At 38.6% G+C, this 21,746-nt stretch overlaps 1 protein-coding gene across 2 annotated transcripts in view; it reads right to left on the minus strand.

Moving 5' to 3' along the window:
• Positions 1–20,115, minus strand: part of mfsd3 (major facilitator superfamily domain containing 3) — a 49,403-nt gene extending 29,288 nt beyond the window's left edge. Inside the window, exons 1-2 of one of the 2 annotated variants that reach the window (XM_062051188.1) lie at positions 19,981–20,115; positions 17,300–18,065 (exon numbers count right to left, since the gene is read on the minus strand). In XM_062051188.1, coding sequence (XP_061907172.1) covers positions 17,300–17,999 — 700 coding nt within the window. In that variant the 5' untranslated portion in view covers positions 18,000–18,065; positions 19,981–20,115. Of the gene's footprint in view, positions 1–17,299; positions 18,066–19,964 lie in introns of both variants that reach the window. The other variant, XM_062051189.1, reaches the window with a different exon arrangement.
• Between the last annotated feature and the right edge of the window lie 1,631 nt (positions 20,116–21,746).

The following is a 21,746-nucleotide window of genomic DNA, read 5'->3' on the forward strand; positions in this document are numbered from 1 at the left end:
CCCACTCACCACAGCTCTCCTGTGCGCTCTATTGCAGTGGCCGTGCGGAAAATATGTCCACATGTTTAAAATTCCAGGTACTTCAGGTGGTTCGGATTTTATACATTTTTATTAGTTTCACTCATTGAACGATTAATGGATGCATTAGGATATTAATTTAAAGCTGTTTCATATTTAATTAATTGATTAAGCTTTGTAAGCCTAGTTCATTTGCTACAGTTGACAAGTTGCCGATGCTAACTGTGAGCTGAATTTTAAAAACACTGAATTTTAAATACTCTAAACCAAACCTTTATTCCAAGTGGTGTGATGAGAGATGGCGTGCGGGCACGTGTTTGAACACCATGGGCCTGATTTGCTAAGATCCAATACCTTTATAATATCTACAGAGACTACTACTGCAATTGATAACTGGTTTGTAATATCTACAAAGACTGAGACTGCAATTGATAACTGGTGCAGAATGCCCTATTAAATTAGAATTTAACAGAGGAGACACTTATTAATTGCACATGCATGTTATCATGAGCCTACTTGTGGCATTTTGCTGTGTTTTCAAACATGCAGCAGACCATTATGTACCACATTTTATAAGCATTTTAAATGCAGTCGTGCAGTGCATCTACAACAGAACACACTTTTTTAGCGCTAAAGGTGGGCTCATGGAAGATACTGGCACTAACTGCGAGCGTGCCCTGGAATGTTCCAGACACAAGAAAATGCATATTGCAACAAGTTTGTTTGTTTTTTTTACATTGGAGAAATGTTATCATTTTTATATAAAAAAAAAAAAACATAATAAAAAAATAACACCAACAGCCACCAAAACGCATCAATTAATTGTGTTTTAATCAGCCCCTTAAGTCATCGAGCAGCTATAAAAAATACATTGATATTGCAGAATAGACAATGTAATTTTATTTTTATTTTTGACAGCTCACATATATTGACAAGCATACGTAAACCAGCGCGATGACCTCCTTTCTCACAGCTATGTTTGCGCAACTGCCAGTTTGCATGACCTTTCTAGATGTACTAAATAAAGATACAAAACAGAGGTTGCAGAAAGGTTTCAGCCTTGATAGATCACAGTGTGTGTGCTAAATAATTATATTAGAATTCTAAAGATCAGCATATTTTCTGCATATTTATGAAGACAATCACACTAAATAGATTGCGCTCCTTACTTTGCTCACTTAAGAGACACAATTCTCTGCGCACCAGTTTAGTAAAGCAACTTTGCGTGTACTATCAAGTTTGCACGTGTCTTAATACACACAAACATTTAGAAGATCAGGCCCTATATGGATAACTGTCATATTGGGGGGAAAGGTGATGACATTTCTAGGGGCCCACACATAGCCCCCAGCAGCCTCTATGACAAAATTATTAGGCATACACTGAACTAATATATATTCATATGAATGAATCCGAATTAAAACAAAGCTACAAGTCATACAATATTCTAATTGGGAACATTTCAATAACCCCCTTGGCGCCTTCTTAAAAAAATGGTTTGGTTCATTCTTCCCACGGTTCTTCCTCATCTGAATTAAGTGAGTGCGAGCGAACTCCAGCCGTGTAGGATTAGGGCTGGTCGGTATTTTTAGAAAGAGGTATGTATTTGAAACAATATCGCAATACCTATAAATGTAATCCTCAATGTCTTGACGCGGAAGTCTCTCTGCCCATTGTGTTTATGCTGGGTGCTGTCCCGCCACCTCCTCCACGCACTGTGAGGCGGGATAGGAGCCGCGCTCACTTGACACACACTCCAGTACGAGGACTGTGTGAAGCATACCTGTCAACCTTACCGTTTTGCCAGGAAATCACGTATTTTGACCTCCTTTCCCGGCGCCTTGCCGATCCCGTTTTTCCCCGGATTTTGCTCTCAATGAAAAAATAATCTTGAGCAGTATTGTTGCAAGTGATCGGGGTCCGTTCGACTCAAGCCTCGGCAACACTCTGCATCACTCGGGTCAACACGCGTTCAAGACAGCAGTGTGGCGAGTTTCAATTAACGGAATTTTATCATATCAACAACGCGTGAGAGATGGATGGAAATGAAAACGATGAAGAAGACATTTCTGCCTGTGTGTAAATAGATATGTTCCCAGTTACATCGGTATGAAAAAAACGGATTTAAGAAGCTGCCATAAATAATTTATTTGTTATATGAGCTTGCAGTTACAACTACTTTTCTCAAGAAGCACCGTCACATCCAATGTACCGTAATTTCCGGACTATAAGCCGCACCCGACTATAAGCCGCACCAGCTAAATTTAGGGGAAAATACAGATTGCTCCATATATAAGCCGCACCCGACTATAAGCCGCAGGGTTTTGATGTGTAATTACCGTAGTATATAGGGGTTACTGCTACCACTGAGGAGATTGTCGGGACAGAGATGACTGTTTGGGAACGCAAAGCGTCCCATTTATTAACAATAAATCTTTCAATCATTCAATCAAACTTTCACATCTTTGACATGGCGAACAACATTGTGCAGAGTACAAATAATACAACGGTGCAAAGTAATACAAAGTGCTCGCCTGTACGTTATCAAAATAACCAGCCTACCGGTATATGAAAAGTCAGTCTTTAATCATTGTGTCATCGTCTTCCTCCTGCGTACTAAAACCACCGAAATACTCTTCGTCGGTGTCGGAGAAGAACAGGCCGTAAATAAGCCGCACCGTTGTATAAGACGCAGGGACCAGAACGAGGGGAAAAAGTAGCGGCTTATAGTCCGGAAATTACGGTATACACATTCTGAAAGGGTGTTTAGCTGCAGTGCTTATATTGTCACCTGCCACACCGCATCCTGCAGTTAACAACTTGGTGTTCCTGGCTTAAAATTTTAAGGGTCTTCGAAAAATGTTGAGCTAAAAAGTACTGTTCTTAAAAATCCTTAAAAATATATTTTAAAAGATTTTTTTAATATTTGTATGTGCATCTATCTATGCATGAAACTTTAACATTTCCAGAAAATTACTCATGTTAAGTATTTGTTTCAAAAAAACAATTTGACACACGTATTTGTGTTTGACTTTGTCTATATTAACTTTCTGAAAAAAAATTTGCGATATATATCGTATATCAATGTTCAGCCAAAATATATCGGGATATGAGTTTTGGTTAAATAGCACAAGTCCAGACAAAACAGAAGATTTGAGTAGGAGGCCAGGAATAGGAGCAGCACAGCAGTGGTCCAATCAAAAAACGTTTTGGTGAGAGAGTATAACTACCAAGGGTTGAAACAATTAGCCTACTTGTTCATTTATTTAATGTCTTTAACTTTACCTTTGACGGGGCAAACGTTGGACTCTGGAGACTACGATAGCTGTCATCTGGCCATGCTATCGTCTGGACAAGTCGCCAGTGGCACAGCCTGTTACACATATTTGGAGTTTGTGAGTGTTCTCCTGTGTTTAGTGTTTTAGTTCCTGTCCTGTGATTTTATTTTGGTATCTTTTCCAGTTGTGTTGGGTGTTTTCCCGTAACCACTTGACTCCTGCCTTGTGAATGCTGTTCCCCACACCGGTTTAGTGTTTTCAATTAGGACTATTTACTGTAAGTTGCGTCTTAGCCACCGTTCTTTGTTGGGACTTAATTAATACTTATTCATGTGAACGCTTCTCCTGCCGCACTTCTCTATGTGTGAGTTTCTTTTGCTGTGTTCCATAATTTTGTTTTGCAGTCTGTCAGTTTTAGTTTCAGTTTTGCATTGCCATCCCTATGCACGTTGCCTCCTCAGCTTTTCTGCATCTTGGGAGCACGCCAAATATCGCCATCATGCGACTCAAGTGTCACAGCCAGTTCATAAAAAAAAAAGTTGCCAGTTTATTGTAAATTGTCTGACTGTGTGTTTCACACATATTACTCAGTAATTAATAATGACTAAATAATTGTCTTTGGCTAGTTACGTTTTATTGTGTTCTGTGTGGTCTTGTAAAATGTGTTATTAGTGGGACATTTACATAACCTAAATACAAAAAAGGTAAATATTCACAGATTTGTTGTTTGTATTTATAGCAATATAGAATTAAAGACATTCATAATAGCTGACAACAAAAAAGTAAAAAAGACTATTCAGAATTTGGGAAAGTTTTTACACTGACTTTCATATCATAACATTACCTGACTGTTGCAGGTAAAGAAAGGATGTTTAGCAAACTGAAACTAGTTTAAAAACTATCTCAGATCCATAACAAGTCAAGAGAGGCAATAGCCTTGCTAGACTTGCATGTAAAAGTCAGTCAGGCCGACAATTTGACTTCAAAGATCTCATAAGCAAATTTGTTAACAGAAAGGCTTTCTGATGAGACTTAAACTTTAATTGAGATTAGATGAGGCGTGTTTCTGTTTTTGATATTTGTTTTTTAACAAGGCTTTTTGTTTTACTTGGGCATTTAAGTTAAATGCCACATGTTTACCTGTGGACTATTTTAGCTAGTCAGTTAGTTTATTATTTCTTCGGTCAGTGGTCAACCAAATAAACAAACAGTTGCCAGGACACTGGCAGGACACTGTTTTTTTGCATTTAAGTGCCTAATTGTTAAATACAAAAATACCCACAACCTATTGATTGGTTAATTTAAAATGTACTTGCAATCAGAGGTATAATAACAATGTTGTTTCTTCAGTCGGTGGTCAACAAAATAAACAAACAGTTGCCAGGACCCTGGCAGGACACTTTTTTTTTTGCATTTGAGTGCCTAATTGTTAAATACAAAAATACCCACAACCTATTGATTGGTTAATTTAAAATGTATTTGCAATCAGAGGTATAATAACAATGTTGCAAAATCAGTGAATTGAGAATAAGAAAACTAAATTCTGACTTACGAAAACAAACTGGGTGTATTAAACCAGGCACCATCAAGAACACTGAAAAACAAGAATATTGAAGATGGCAATGAATGGGGTAGAGGGGCCACACCGATATTCTTTCATGGGGCCCAGATTTCCTAGCAACGGCCCTGTGTGTAACATATAGGGGGTTGGGATGTTGTTTAGATTGAGACCAGGGTAGGATCAGGGTAAGATGAGGGTGAGAGGTCGACAAGGACAGTGAGGTCAAACCCTCACATCCAATGCTGCAGCTTAGACAAAAGAGCTGGCAGAGCAGTAGAGATCAGCGAGGACACTCAGTCACTCTGCACAACAATATTATCACTCCTGGCCCAGAGCTTAGTAAACAAAGACAGGTTCATGCATATGACATGTTTGAGTAGAATGCATATTTCTCCCTTTGGGCTCGCAAGGACTCAGAAACCTCTGCACACACATCACTTTCACAATATCCTACATGAATATTAGTCTGTTGACACAAGTTTCCACATAAAGACATGATAAATCACTTAGGGATGTCCCGATCCGATATTGATATCGGAAATCAGTCCGATATTAGATATTTTATCGGACTGAATCTAAAAACTCCGATATAAGCGCTCCGATATAAACTGTCCATTTTCCGCTGCAGCACGTCTATAATAGGTGACTCTGGTTTGATCACACTCCAACACAGTAGGTAGCGGCAATGCCCCTTAATTAACATTGGTGCCGGCCGCGGAAGAAGAGCGTCTCTGATCCAGCATGCACAGCCCGCGTGATCACAACAACGACATTGCGTGTGCAAAGTGTAGTGATGTCGGCTGTGTGGAAGTATTTTAACGTAAACTCGGACAAAGACGTTGCCGCTAAATGCGCAAGTGTCCCGTGGAGGGACAGAACCGGGAAGGTTCAATACAAGCAACCTCATCGCACATTTGAAAAAACACCACAAAAAAAAACATGAAGATTTTGGCGAAAGCAGCAAGGCGAAGCAACAAACCTCTGGCTCGCTTCAGCATCCCACGCTGGCCGAAAGCTTTGCAAGACGTGACAAACTACCACGGGACAGCAAAAAGGCAATGGCCATAACAGAAAAGATAGCCCAGTTTATTGTGCTTGATGACCAGCCCCTGTCGGTGGTGAGTATTGTCGGGTTTAAACGCTTAATGGAGTACCTCGAACCTCGCTACATTATTCCTAGCCGCCACTACATTGTAGACAAAACTATACCGCAGATGCATGAAGAGGTTCAAAAGTGTATTGCCGCACAGCATGCCGAAATGCTTATCTTCTTAAAAAAAAATATCCACATTATGCTCGGACTGCAGAAAGTGGAGAAGGAGGAGGAGGAGTAGTAAAGGTAGTCAGCACTGACTGATTATTATTTGTTTTATGCTTTTGTTATTAGAGTGATATGTTTATTGTGTTTACACTATTCTTCAGTGATGACTAAGAGTAATTACTACATTGTTTTGGGCACAGTCAGTCAGTGAAACTGGAGCTGTGAACTCTTAACTTAGAGCAGTTGGACAGTGGACAATATTGTGTTGTTTTTGTTTTTTTGTCCCTGCCCACAGTTGTTTCCAACATATGCTGACAGTAAAAAAATAACTGAAGTGAACTTGAATTGTTTACACTTTAAAACGTTTTTTTTTTTTAAATTTTATTGGATTTATTTAGGTTATTTTTCAGGGTCTTCTAATTTATTTTTAATTTATTCTATTCAATTGTATAATTATGTTGGTATTAGTGATTATTTTGCACTTTAAATATAACATTTTGTTTTTATTGGATTTGTTGAGGTAATACTCTTATGTTGAAGGTTAAAATTGATGTAACCAATTGGTTAATAATAAATGGGTCAGTTTTTCCTATACCTACTCTTGCTGACTATTATTTTCTGTTTTAACACTACAACATCAGTAACAGTAACATCACTTTATCAAGCCTTTTCTAACATTCCACACAACAAAATAAGGAATAAATATATGTATGATTCGTGCCTATATCGTATCGTATTGATATCGGTATCGGCCCATACTCAAGGCTACAATATCGGTATCGTATCGGAAGTGAAAAAGTTGTATCGGGACATCCCTAAAATCACTGCAGATCTGTGTAGATGTCACTGAGTTCTCTGTGGCCCTCGGGGCTCCAAAATTTGGGTAACAACATAATGTTGTAGATTAGTGGGGTTTGTCACCCATTGTAAGCCTATAAGACAAGCAAAGAAGTTACATTGTCAACTTCCATCCATCCATTTTTCTACCGCTTGTCCCTTTCGGGGTCGCGGGGGGTGCTGGAGCCTATCTCAGCTGCATTCATTGTCATATTCTTCTAGTCAAATGAAAAGTCATAAAGATCAAATAGGCAATCGCGATCAATGGGTAGGCAATCACTGGATAGGCTTTTTAATAAATATCTGTTTATGGGCGTGTTCATTATTTGCAGTTTATTGTGGGGTGGGTCTTGGAATGGAACCCCCAAAAATAGCTGGTATCTAATATATCCAAATATAGACAGAGACAAAATTACAGCAATAAGTAGAAACAAATATATATTAATGCTAGTTCTTTTAATGTTAAGCATAACATAAGATTTATATTTAGGATTGTTTTTGGTTATTTCTGCATTTTGCAAAATTTGTTAAAATGACTTTAAATAGTAACTTAAAGTGTTCTTGGAGGACAGGTGGTGAGGAATTCAGGCCGAAACAGTTTATGACCACTACACAAGCAATAATGGATTTATTTGTTGTTAAAGGGTATGCAACATCTTTAAGACACACATTATTTTTTACGTACAGTATGTGGTCAATGATGTAAGAATGACATGCACCAGCACAGTATGATTCTACATGGCTAAATGTGTTTATCTCTATGCTCATGTTGCTCTGTCTCTCTCAGGGCACCATGTGGTGCTTGTTCATTAATTCATCCCCTCTATCAGCCTCCATCGCTGCAAGTCCTTTTCCCCTCTGGAAAATATCCTCCTGTCTCTATAAGTTTCTCTCCTCCCCCACTACCATCCTCCACTAAAAACAGGAGTATGGACTATTATTTGATGCAATTCTCCTCATACTAATTGTGAATTTGAGTTGTTGAAACTAGTTTAAAAATATTATTTAAATGTTTTTTTTTTGTTTTTTTTAAATCACTCAATTGAAACTATGTACAACATACTGTAGACTGTAGAGTATGTCACAGAGTAAAAGCTCAGAATGAAACTGTACGTTAAAGGGGAACTGCACTTTATTTAAAATTTTGCCTATCGCTCACAATCATTATGAAAGATATGACGATGGATGGTATTTCTTTTTTTGCATTCTAAATATTAAATAAATGCGATCAAAAGTCTGCTTACAATGGAGCCTATTGTAACCGCCCAATTCCGCCTACAAAGCTCTTTAAAAAAACATTCAAACACCTATTGATGTTTTATATACATGATTTAAGTATATATGTAATGTGGTCACGGCACATTTATAATAACATTGATTGTGAACGATAGGCAAAATTCCCAAAAAAGGGCTCTTCCCCTTTAAAGGGGAGCTGTACTTTTTTTAAATGTAGTCCATCATTCACGATCCCTTTTATGAGAGAGAGCAGACATGTCTTTCTCTTTTCTGAGCATTCTAAATAGTGAAAACGTCGAGCAAGAGGTGGCTGACAATGCAAGGATTGACCGATTTTGCCAAAAAAAAACTATTAAAACATCCAAAAGCTCCATTAAGGTTTCATATACATGCTGTAAGTATATATGCAATGTAGTAATAGACACATCAGTAGTAAGTAGGCCTAGGCAATGTGGCCTAAAAATAAAATCTTAGATTTTTTCACAAAAACTTAAGATTTTCCGATATTTCTCCCTACTTTTTAAAGAAACCATTAAATACAAATGACAGGGATAATTCAAAACAATTTGTTTTTCTTTTATTTGATCAAAAACGAGTAGTTGTATGACACTACTTACACTGCATCTTACTCTAAGCAAATTCTAATTTGATGTTTTGTTTTGTTTTTAGACTACATATAAATGTGTACTTTTTATGGAATAATTTTTGAAGAACTAAAATAAGAGCTTCCTCCGTGAAGCAATTCTTCTGTATTGAATAAAATACTTCTGTTAACAAAAATGTTGCATTGCACATAAATAATAATCTCCAACGTTGAGATTAATAATGTGAAAACTTAAAACTTTAGTCTTGAATACAATACTAATGTAGTACTATGCATTGTATGCAAATAAATAAATAAGTAAAACATTGAAAAGACTATAAAACAGTTTTAGTAAATGGATAAACGCAGCCTTCATTCACACATCTTGGCGGTGTGCAGAGCGACTACTTTAGTAATCGTTCTCCCCTGTGCTTGTTTCTCATCATAAATACCTAGTGTAAATTATTCCACCACAGTAAGATGCATTTTAACTGGAGTTTGTTGTTACAGTCTTGTTCGGCTGGTAGAGTTGCATTTTCCGCACACGACTGGAGGCTTCGGTTTCAGGTACTGGAAAAAGTTTGCTTTGCTGCTGCTTTTTTGAATAAACTTTGCACCGTGCAGTTATTTGTTCCATGCCTGTTGCCGCAAAACCAAAGTACTGAAAATACTTTTATTTTCTTTGAAACAAACGTTTAGCTCTTGTTATAGCGTTAGCCATGTTTTAAATCTCTGCTCAGGAAGTAAGGAGGCAGGTGAGGGTTACAAAAGCTAACAGGTTTGTCAAATGGTCTGCAAAAAACACTTGAACTTATTGACAAATTAGATATAACACCCAGACCTAATAACGTAATATTTACAGAATTTTGGTCATTTTAAGTAATACCGAAACTTCTTTCCTGGGCACATTGATTTCACAGGGAACATGGCAAAGAACGCTCTAACAATAACATCTAAGTGTTTTGTGTTTGCTACTGCTAATCATGGCAGACTTTGTAAGCGACGACGACGACTACTTTGGGACAAATGAGGACGCAGAACTTTTTGAAGCCTGAATATATGGAGAATAGGCTATTGCTTATAGCAGCTGGGTGGGCAATAAAAGAGGGGAAAAAGTTGTAGTAGAAAGGGACCGAGAGAGCCAGGACTGGCATGACTTGGTGGCGAAATGTAGAGCTTGCCAAGCCATGCCGAAGAGAAATTGAGTGCGTCTGCTGCACACAGCGCTACATTGATGGAAAGGCTTTGTGTACCTGCAGAGGAGGACGTTGCTTAAGAGACTGCATCACAAAGAATAAAAAAGTGTTTGTGCTAACAAACCCAGTGATAGAAACTTTTTTCCATCTACCCAAAATCAACTAGAAAAGACAAACAACTGTCCATCAAGTAAGTCACCATGATATTGATTCTGAAATACAGTTGTATACACAGTTGTATACACAGTTGGGGTAGATGTGTACAAACAAAACATGAAACATGGGCTAATATTTTACAGATAATGTTTGTCTTTTACTAGTAATTCCTATGGTTTTTGTTTTTCAGTCAGTACAATCTGATGTCATATCGCATTGATTTGTGAATGAGTAGCAAAGCACTGTCACTACGCAAGAAAAGTAATTTGTCCTTTTTTGCTTCTACATTAACAATGTCGCTATAGCTTTGGGAATAATTTGGAAGTTTTATGGGGGAAGGGGGGGTTTACTGTATAGGCGGAATAGATGACTCCCCAAGACTTGTGTATTGTTAGCCACCATTTGCTAGCAGTTTTTCACTATTTAGAACACACAAGAGAGAAAGATGTGTGTTCTTGTCTCACATAAGGATTGTGAATGATGGCCAAAATTATTTTTAAAAAGTGCAGTGCATGAGTAATTATCAGCAATCATACAGTACTGGAATATAATTATCAATAGTATAATTCCGTATATTTTGACTATTAGCTGCAAATAGACATGTGATGAATGTAATTTGAGAGTGGCCCATTTATTCTGTGCTAGCTGCTGAAATGTGGCATTATATCCTAATTCTGAATGGACTTTTTAACCAGCAATTAACTCTTCATCTACCTTTATTATCCACATTAACAATTGTCAAAGAAACAGCCTCTTAATGTCACATGTAGGCGATATAAGGATGCTAAACACACCTACAGTATGTTTAACCCTTGTGCACCCCTTGGGCCCAAAACAGGCATCATATGTATTTCTTAAGTGATATGATTTTTCAGTCTGAAGGATAGCGATGTGAACGTTTTTAAATGTGACATTGTTAGAAGAAGATTCAAAAACTTTCAACACTTTCTTTTTAGAAATCTTTCGGCCCCATTGTCTCCCATTAGCAGCTATTTTTTTAACGAACTGTAATCCTGGTACATTATTACGCTTTTTCAATAAAAACTGAATCAATCTCATTGTTGTCGATTGAAAAACAAGAAAATAATGTTTTGGTGTAATTGCGCCCCTTAATCACCAAATGGTGCCAAAATAACTAACAGCACAATTCTCAGAGCTTTAATGAGTTAAACTGACATTAAACCACTGAAATGCAATTCAAGTTATCTTGGGCAGTTATATATAACATGGCAGATATATATATATAAAAGACTTGTGTGAACTTAAACTTAATGGAGTTGTTTCTGTTTTCTCTCTTATTCTAGTTCAGTAGGTGCTGTAAAAATAATATTTTTGTCTACTGTATCAAAATCAATGTTGTCATAAAATATTGACTTATTCTGTAATTACCCTACCTCAAATATTCCACACTGTAACTTGTTTGTTTTTTTGGAAATATTGTATGTTTTGCATTTTGTCATTATACAAAAACAGTTGACATTTTTGACAAAAAGACCATAAAAAATAAAAACGATTAAAAAAACTATTAAAACCTTGTATCGAAACATAGATCTAAAGTTGTTCAAAGACTTCAAGTGTTGAATGTAAAAAAAATATATGTTATTCCTGACTTACGACATTTTCATGAGCGGATCCTAAGAGTAAGTACGTAAAGTCAATCTTGAGGTTGCATGAGTGTTCAAATAAATCACTTGTTGTAAGTGACAGAGTTACGCAGAATAAATCAAAATTTGGCAACACCAAGCAATAAGATGTCAAGTTAAAAATGAAGTTAAATAAACATGCAGTGCTTCCCTTCTATGTGCAACTTCTAGGTACCACATGCTCCCATCATGCCCGTGGTCACTGGTGGCATGGGGGTTACAGCTCACAGCAACGCTGCATCCAACATGGTCAACCTCAAGGGATCATTAGGGAGAGCTGAGAAGATGGGGTATATTTGTGTCTCGACAAAGACAATAGGGGGCTGGGGGGTGGTCCAGACAGGCAGATCACCGCTCTTATACAAACACCCACTTTGCTGCAACAAAAACAAAACGGTCTCTGGAAATTGCGCCTGCATGTTGGGCCTGAAATGTTTCAAAATCCATTCTCCATACAAAGTTCATAAATATTTAGGGTTGCATTACAGTAAATTCAAGAAGTGGCACGGCTGTCAATAACCCAACTACGAAAGGTAGAAATGCTTAAAACACCTAAATTATTACTGGTTGAGCGCACCCGCGGGCTCGTGTGACAGAGAGAGTTCTGTGGGGGTGGGGGGTTGCTCCCTAGACAGATTAGGGGCTCCAGCCAGCCTTCATATTTTGTCTAGCAGTGTCGTCTGTTGGGGCTCATCCGATTACAGAACAACCCCAAACACTCTCAAACACAGACACACACACAACTTAAAAACAAAAGCTCTATGCATTCTCGCACATGCATAAGTGAATGCTATGCAAATGTGCACAATTACATTTCCGACACCCACATGCAGACACACATCAGAATAATGTGCTGTCTTCCATTTCAGTTTGTGAACGCTACAGACACAAAGACACTTAATCCTTATATAATCCCCTCTATGCTACCAAAGTCAGAGACATATAAACTCTCTCTCCGACACACACTCACTGAAAGGATTTTCAACTTGTTATCTTTGTTTCTCTAAGGAACTTACATGCATTCAATTAAGTATGGTTTCATTGATAGTATTGCTTTACCTTCAAAAATATTCTTTAGAACTTAACGGAAATATATCCCACTGTAAAATCATGACAAGTCTGCCAGTTTCTCTAGAGCCATTACTGACCAAACTTGAAGTTGGACAGTACAGTAACTTGACTAAAACCAGTTTTCATAGACATACAGAGACATCTAGCGGTGAGTTTGAGTCCTGCATGCAGACAGAAACTATGAAAAAGCATACAATATGGACAAGGTACAAGAGTTCCTCAAAATGGAACCCAGCAATATTTCAGTTCCAAAAAAGAACACTTAGTCTGCCTCACCTGTTTTGCTATTAAGATTAAATTAATTTAGGCATATTTTATTGTTATACCATCAATTTATCATCTACTTATTAAAAACTCACAACCATATATTTGTTAAAGGCCTACTGAAATGCTTTTTTTTTATTTAAACGGGGATAGCAGATCCATTCTATGTGTCATACTTGATCATTTCGCGATATTGCCATATTTTTGATGAAAGGATTTAGTAGAGAACGACGACGATAAAGGTCGCAACTTTTGGTCGCTGATAAAAAAAGCCTTGCCTGTACCGGAAGTAGCGTGACGTCACCAGAGGAAGGACTCCTCATATTCAACCATTGTTTTCAATGGAGCGAGAGAGATTCGGACCGAGAAAGCGACGATTACCCCATTAATTTGAGCGAGAATGAAAGATTTGTGGCTGAGGAAAGTGAGAGTGAATGACTAGAGAGGCAGTGCAGGACGTATCTTTTTTTCGCTCTGACCGTAACTTAGGTACAAGGGTTCATTGGATTCCACACTTTCTCCTTTTTCTATTGTGGATCACGGACTTGTATTTTTATAGAAGAGAGCACAAAGAAGAGACTGAGATGTTGGAACAGACAAAAGCCGAGAGAGTGAGGTAAGTAAAAATGTCTTCGACACTACAAATCTGGAACTTGAGGCCAAGCTTTTTTAACATAAATGGATTGCTTACCCAAAATCAATAGGAAATAAACGTCCCCGACCAGCTGGACCAGACGAACAACTGTCCATCGACTAAGTCACTATATATATCGATCGTGATACACGCGTGTTCTTACAACTACAGTGCATACACTGTCTGGTTAGCTGTGTACAAACAAAACATGAAATGTGGGCTAATACTTTATACTGTAATATGATTGCTCATGTATTTCAGTCAGTACAGATTGGTCAAACTTATTTCGTGCTGACGTAGAAGCTAGCTTATCTCTCGCCGTAGTTAGCTTTTAGGGTTAATACCGAAGCATGCCAATGTGTTACTATGCTAGAAAAAGAGTTCCTCAGTGTTCGCTCTAACAATAATGTTGTTACAGCTTGGTTATTATACAGATTATGGAACGTAAATGAAGTATTGACGGTTTTTGAATGCATTTTTAAAGTGAGTTAGAGGTAGAATGGATTGCTCCTATTAGCTGCATTGCTAGTCACCAAGAACGAGACACTTTTTACATCAGGATTGTGAACGAAATTCCAAAAAAGTGCAGTTCCCCTTTAACCTAAAAAAGGACAGGAATTTTGAAAAAATTGGGAAACAAAAACTGCATTGATGTTTTACTCGGTGTATACCACATCGCCTAAAAGTAGGCAATAGATGGTTGTAAAAGCACATATGTACTTGCTCATTATCGACTTAGTATACAGTTTTATTTATTTATAACTAATAATAGTAACAATTAATCATAAACACAGAAAGAAACACCAAATGCTTCCTCATTGTCCGCTTTGTCATCCACAATTTGCAGACATTCCCCGTGTATGTTTTACGCTTGGAAAGTGTTTGTCCATCTTAGAGGGGAACTGCACTTATTTCTAAATTTTGCCTATCATTCACAATGCCTATGTAAAACAAGAACACATTTTTGTTTTGTTTTTCATAAAATACAAGATGGGTAATAATGCAGCTGATGAGAGTACACTATTCTGCCTGTAAAGCCCTCTAAAAAAAAATCAAAAACCGCCAACAATACTCCATTTACAGCTTGTGACTTGAATATTAACCAAGTATTAGCAATACTGTTATTATAAGCGCTAACACAGACAATCTTTATTTAGTGGTGCTGTGATCACTGAGAGCTAACTATCTTGTGCTGCTATATTTACACATGGAGCCAATGCCTCGCCACTGAGCTGGGGAAAATTAATTATAGATTATAAATCATGCCTCTCACTTGCATAGTAGAAGAAGTTGCCCATAAACCGAGAAGTTAGTCAAATTTGACATCCAACTTGGACCCAGAGTTGGCGAGAAATACACGAAAAAAAACGCTTGCTTGTGGCATCTTTATGACATCCCATTGAGAGCAGACCTTGTACAGTGATTGTTTTATTATATTCAGAGTTTGTATTTCTTATTCAGTACTGAGCAATACTGTTACATGATGCTTGCTGGATCTATTTAGCACTCAGCTTCTAAAACTTGTAGCTCATCCTACTTATGTTCAGGCTCAAAAGATAAGGTTCTGGATCATCATTTGTCCCAAAGTAGTCTCTGATGGCTCTCATGAAGTCTGTCATGATTAGTAAGTTTTGTTGTTGTTGTTGAAGGGAAAAGGTAACGTTGGGACGTGTCTGTGAAATTAATATGTCGCTTTATACTTAAAATGACCAAAATACGTAAATATAACATGTTATTATGATTGTGCCTGTTACTACATTACGTATGTACTTACACAGCGTGTATATAAAACGTTAATGGAGGTTTTTTCTAGAGCGATTTATAGGGGGGATAGAGCGACTCCCATTGGCGCCATTGTTAGTCTACTTTTGCTAATGTTCATTTAAAAAGTACCAATGATTGTCACACACACACTAGGTGTGGAGAAATTATCCTCTGCATTTGACCCATCACTCTTGATCACCCCCTTGGAGGTGAGGGGATCAGTGAGCAGCAGCAGCGGCGGCCAAGAAAGGAATCATTTTGGTGATTTAACCCCCAATTCCAACCCTTGTTGCTGAGTGTCAAGCAGGGAGGTAATGGGTGCCATTTTTATAGTCTTTGGTATGACTCGGCCCGGGGTTTGAAATCACGACCTACCGATCTCAGGGCGGACACTCTAACTACAAAGCCACTGATTTATGATCTAGAATGCATAAAAAACATGTGTTCATGTCTTACATAAGGATTGTAACATCTGTAAATTGTTGAGAGCAAACAATGGCCATCATTTTTGTTGGGAAATGAGAGACGATGAAAGATTATCATCACACTTCAACATCTCTGTTATGTAAATGCTGCCTGTTTGCTAGGGCAGCATTGCAAATTACAATCTCTTCCTGACTGTCTTAACATGGCTAAATACAGGTTAAATAAAAATACAAATACTGTGTGTAGAAAACTAGGAACTGAATCTTTATATACTACATCACCCAGAAGGCTTAGTGCCGCAGACAGAAACTGTAAGTAAGTCTGAACTGCATTTGATCAATAAACACTTAGTATATTGTCAGACGTACATTTTATTGTAGGCTACTTGGAGACACTACATACAGAGTTGAAGATAAATATGACAACATATTCGGTGAAGAATAATGCCATCCACAAACCATGTTAAACCCAGATTCCAATCTAACAAAGGTCTTAACTCATTCTCCTTCTATGCCACATCAATATGGAATGCACTCCCAACAGGTGTAAAAGAAAGTGCATCTCTACCCTTCTTCAAAACCGCACTAAAAGAACACCTCCAGGCAACTACAACCCTAGACTAACACCCACATCCCACCTCCCCAGATTGTAAATAATCAAATGTATATACTTGTTCTTATGCTTTCTGAGCTCACTATGTTCACTGCTCGCTGTACATGTCCTACGAAGTCAGACCTACACTGTTTCAATGTCCATTTCTCAGATATAATTGTTGATGACTGAAGTGCTGATATCAACCAAACCTAACCCCCCTGCCCCAACCCTCTCCACATCCCACCCCCAGATTGTAAATAATTCAATGTATATACTCTGATGATGATTAACTTGTGTGACCATGAATTGATTAACGTGGACCCCGACTGAATTGATTAACGTGGACCCCGACTTAAACAAGTTGAAAAACGTATTCGGGTGTCACCATTTAGTGGTCAATTGTTCGGAATATGTACTGTACTGTGCAATCTACTAATAAAAGTCTCAATCAATCATTAGCTTTGCCGTGTGATTTTATATCGTTTGAAGATCATTCCCCAAGACCGGCAACAATTATAATACACTACTCATTACATTTCACCAGACATATTAGGTATATTTGCACAAAGTATCAGATTGGTATCGTCAATAACAGCCTTAATTTTACTTGGCATCGGAAAATAAATCAGTGGTATCGCATATCACTAGGTGGTACATGTTGAATTTGCGTGGATTGTGCAGGTTTACCTAATGCTGTACCAAGCGATTGCATCATATCTTAGTACTGTTGTATTATTCATTTACATTTATACATGCTTTTTTATCAATCAGACTCACCTAGTTTGTATGTGAGCACATAGAGGACCGTCCAAGTAGTGCCCGGGACTGCCAGCATCTTCCTCCACACACTCCATGGCTTCATAGCATCAACTACCTGTCCTCCTCTTTTGCCACCATCAGCCTGCTGGCCCCTCAAAGTTTCCTCATCCAACACAGGAGCTCCCCACACAAACAGGGCCACACCTGCGTACACGAAAGTTAGCAACAAAAACATCCAACTCCACCCGGCCACGTCAATCACAGCCAGCAGCCCGCCTCCGGCAAACAACGATCCAGCTTTGTAGCCCACAACTTGGGCCGTGTTACCCAATCCCAGCTCCCCGCGACCTTTCAACAGCCCCACGGCGGCACCATCCACTGCAATGTCTTGAACGGAGGCCAGGGTGTTCATGGCAAGCAGGGTCCCTGCTACTCCCCAAATGTGCATCTCTGGAGCAAGAACAGAACTGAAGAGGCATGTCAGTGCCAGTCCAGACACTGTCGCCACCAGCCAGCGGCGCTTTGTGCCAATCCTGTCGACCAAAGGAGCCCAAAGCACCTTGAGGACCCATGGGAAATAGAGGATCTTAGTGAAGCCAATGCGTGTCAGGGAATGGCCAGCTCCACGCAGGTAGACAGGTAGCAGGGAGGATTGAAGACCGTAGGGGATACCCTGGACAAAGTACAGCAGGCCCAAGAAGACTAGTTTGTCATTCATGATCTAGCTCCGAACTTGCTGTGGTCCATTGGTCACGTTGTTGTCATGGTTTGGATTGTGGAGGACCTGAAATGGAAACAGTCACGTCAATCAATCAAAGTTTATTTATATAGCCCTAACTCACGAGTGTCTCAAAGGGCTGCACAAGCCACAACGACATCCTCGGCTCAGATCCCACATCAGGGCAAGAAAAAACTGAACCAAATGGGCTACAATGAGAAAACTTGGAGGGGGGGGCGTCGAGTGGATCTAGCACAGTGGTTCTTAACCTGGGTTCGATCGAACCCTAGGGGTTCGGTGAGTCGGCCTCAGGGGTTCGGCGGAGGTCAAAACACACCCGACTCATCGTGTAAATACAAACTTCTCCCTATTAGCGTATTACGGATACGGCAACAGCTGACTGGTTTGCAGGTGTTTAATTTGTTGTGAGTTTATGCACTGTGTTGGTTTTGTTGTTTGAACAAGGTGATGTTCATGCACGGTTCATTTTATGCACCAGTAAAAAAAACATGGTGACACTTTGGTAAATGGTAAATGGGTTGTACTTGTATAGCGCTTTTCTACCTTTTTAAGGAACTCAAAGCGCTTTGACACAATTTCCACATTCACCCATTCACACACACACATTCACACACTGATGGCGGGAGCTGCCATGCACGGCGCTAACCAGGCCCATCGGGAGCAAGGGTGAAGTGTCTTGCTCAAGGACACAACGGACGTGACTAGGATGGTAGATTGCTGGCACGGCCACTCTCCCAACTTCGCCACGCCGTCCCCTTTAGTATGGGGAAGATATTCACCATTAATTAGTTGCTTATTAACAAGCAACTTAGTAACATATTGGTTCTTAACTAGTAATTATTAAGTACTTATTAATGCCTTATTCGGCATGGCCTTATTCTGACCCTAACCCTAACCAAATAAATCTAAATTAAGTCTTTATTACTTAGAATATGTTCCCCTAGTGTCCAAATAACTCTAAATTAAGTCTTTGTTACTTAGAATATGTTCCCCATACTTAAGTGTTACTAAAAACATATAACTTTGTCTTGAATTTGAAAAAAAAACATTTTATTTTTCACTAAAGAAGGGTTCGGTGAATGCACATATGAAACTGGTGGGGTTCGGTACCTCCAACAAGGTTAAGAACCACTGATCTAGCATAATAGAGTGAGAGTCCAGTCCATAGTGGATGTAGCATAATAGTGAGAGAGTCCAGTCCATAGTGGATCTAGCATAATAGTGTGAGAGTCCAGTCCATAGTGGATCTAGCATAATAGTGTGAGAGTCCACTCCATAGTGGATCTAGCATAATAGTGTGAGAGTCCAGTCCATAGTGGATCTAGCATAATAGTGTGAGATTCCAGTCCATAGTGGATCTAGCATAATAGTGTGAGAGTCCAGTCCATAGTGGATCTAGCATAATACCGTGAGAGTACAGTCCATAGTGGATCTAGCATAATACCGCGAGAGTCCAGTCCATAGTGGATCTAGCATAATACCGTGAGAGTCCAGTCCATAGTGGATCTAGCATAATACCGTGAGAGTCCAGTCCATAGTGGATCTAGCATAATACTGTGAGAGTCCAGTCCATAGTGGATCACGTGATATGCAGGCTTCGTGACGCTGACCTTCTCACTGAGCTACCATAGAACATGACACTCTTGTCAAACTGTACAAGCGCAAACATCATCAAACCATAGAACAATTTCGTGTTTTATCAATGTATAACATTTAGCATTTTTCGGACGCTTTACTCGCCGTGCACATTTGCCGAAGCCGTTACCGTATCATTTCCTTAGCCACCGTTAGCTAGCAGTGCCTTCTGTCACTAAAACGCATGTCGATTTTAAACACACACGCACAGCTTGGAAATATGATTTCGTAGTTCTAGTCGCTCCGTTTGTATCCCTCATTAACTCGATATCTATATATTTATACACCGTTGACATAAAAGTCCGTTACCGTAGCGCTAGCTCACCGTGCCTGCTCTGATGTTTACAGTGGAGGTGAACGAGGTTGCCAGGTGGGAACGTTGCAATTCTCCTTTTGCAATGTAAAACAAGAAGGCGCCTCGTTATATTTTGTTATAAAATCTGGCAACCCTGATTATTTGACCTTTCAAAAACTGCGAGGAGAATTCACATTTTATGCAATGCGTCATAGGACAATAATGGCTTTTGGGGCTGCTGTGTGGATTATATTTAGTACAAATGCATTTTTTTTGTCCTGTCCAGCTACTCAGGCAAATCATATCGTTATGTAGATGCCCATATCGGCTGTACAAATTTACTTTACAAAAGAGAAATGTAGGATACTTCTCTTGTTGCCTTATTTGTATTTGACTTCATTAAATGGATTTATATTATTATTTGGTGCAGGAGGGGATAGAAAGAGAAAAAAAGGAAGACAGAGGGGGAAATTGCGGGGACAAGAGGGGGATAAGACAGAGAGACAAAAACAGCAAACACAACAATAACAACAAACAACATCAGCAAATAGGACATGTACAAATATGATGGTAAAACTGATAGCAAAAAAGCAGTTAGTGAAATAAATAATAATACAGAAAAGGCAATGAACATTACACTACAAACGGAGCAATACAAATACCAATAGAAATATCACTATTGATATGGATAATAACAATAATTAATTCTATTATCAACAATACAATTGTCCAAATGCAACAATACATATATGTAATGATAACTTGAAATACAAAAGAAAGCAGATAAACAGAGGGGAGGAAAGAGAAGCCAACTATATTAACCTTGTAGATTGTTATAGTAACAATAGGTTAAGCTTTGTCAGTGTGCCATGTGTTACCCAGTTTCCCCTGGGGCAACAACGTTGATATATGTTTGATGAAACGTGATTATATGCATGAGTGTATGTATGTATATGTACTTGTATATGTACAGTATGTGTATATGTATGTTTGTACAGTATGTGTATATGTATGTTTGTACAGTGAATGTGCGTGTGGATGTACAAACTTTGACTGTGTAGGTAGGTATGTACTGTATTTGTTTATGTATGTGGGAGCGTAGGTACCGTACAAATGCATTGAGAAAACAAGGCTGCTGTCCCCGCGACCTGACTTCCGATAAGCGGAAGAAGACGGATGCATGGATGAAATAACTAAAATTAAATGAGTGTCAACATAATCTAGTATATTGTGTTTAAAAATTGCTGACACTGTATTTTGTTATGTATAGTTGTTTTGGGGTCAGCACGGTGACAGTGGTATGCACATCTGCATCAGGGTCAGCCCTTTGAGACACTCGTGATTTAGGGCTATGTAAGTAAACTTTGATTGATTGAGGTCAGGGTAAACTTTATTGTTCCGTTATGGAAATGTATCTTGGGCATTGTGTTATATTATTGCTTCATAAGGTATACAAGGTAATCACATAAAAACACAGACATCAAAATAAACATTAACAAAGCATGGCTTAAAACAGGAACTATACTATATAAAATGGCAACACAGGGACATGCAGAGACAATATAAAGTGTCAGAAAAGTGCTAGGTGCTTAAGTGCTTGTGTTCAGTGCTTTTTTTTTCATTGTTCAACAGCTTAATAGAAGCTGGGATAAATGATCATTTTGAGACAGTTTGTTTTGCACTTTAATATACGGGGTCTTCTTCCTGATGGGAGAACTTCACATTCTGAGGAGAAGTGGGTGAGTGGAATCTGAAGAGATTTTGGTTGCTTGTGTCATAAGTGACTGGTTATACAA

The sequence above is a fragment of the Entelurus aequoreus genome, linkage group LG06 (assembly GCF_033978785.1).
Source record: "Entelurus aequoreus isolate RoL-2023_Sb linkage group LG06, RoL_Eaeq_v1.1, whole genome shotgun sequence".
NCBI lineage: Eukaryota > Metazoa > Chordata > Actinopteri > Syngnathiformes > Syngnathidae > Entelurus > Entelurus aequoreus.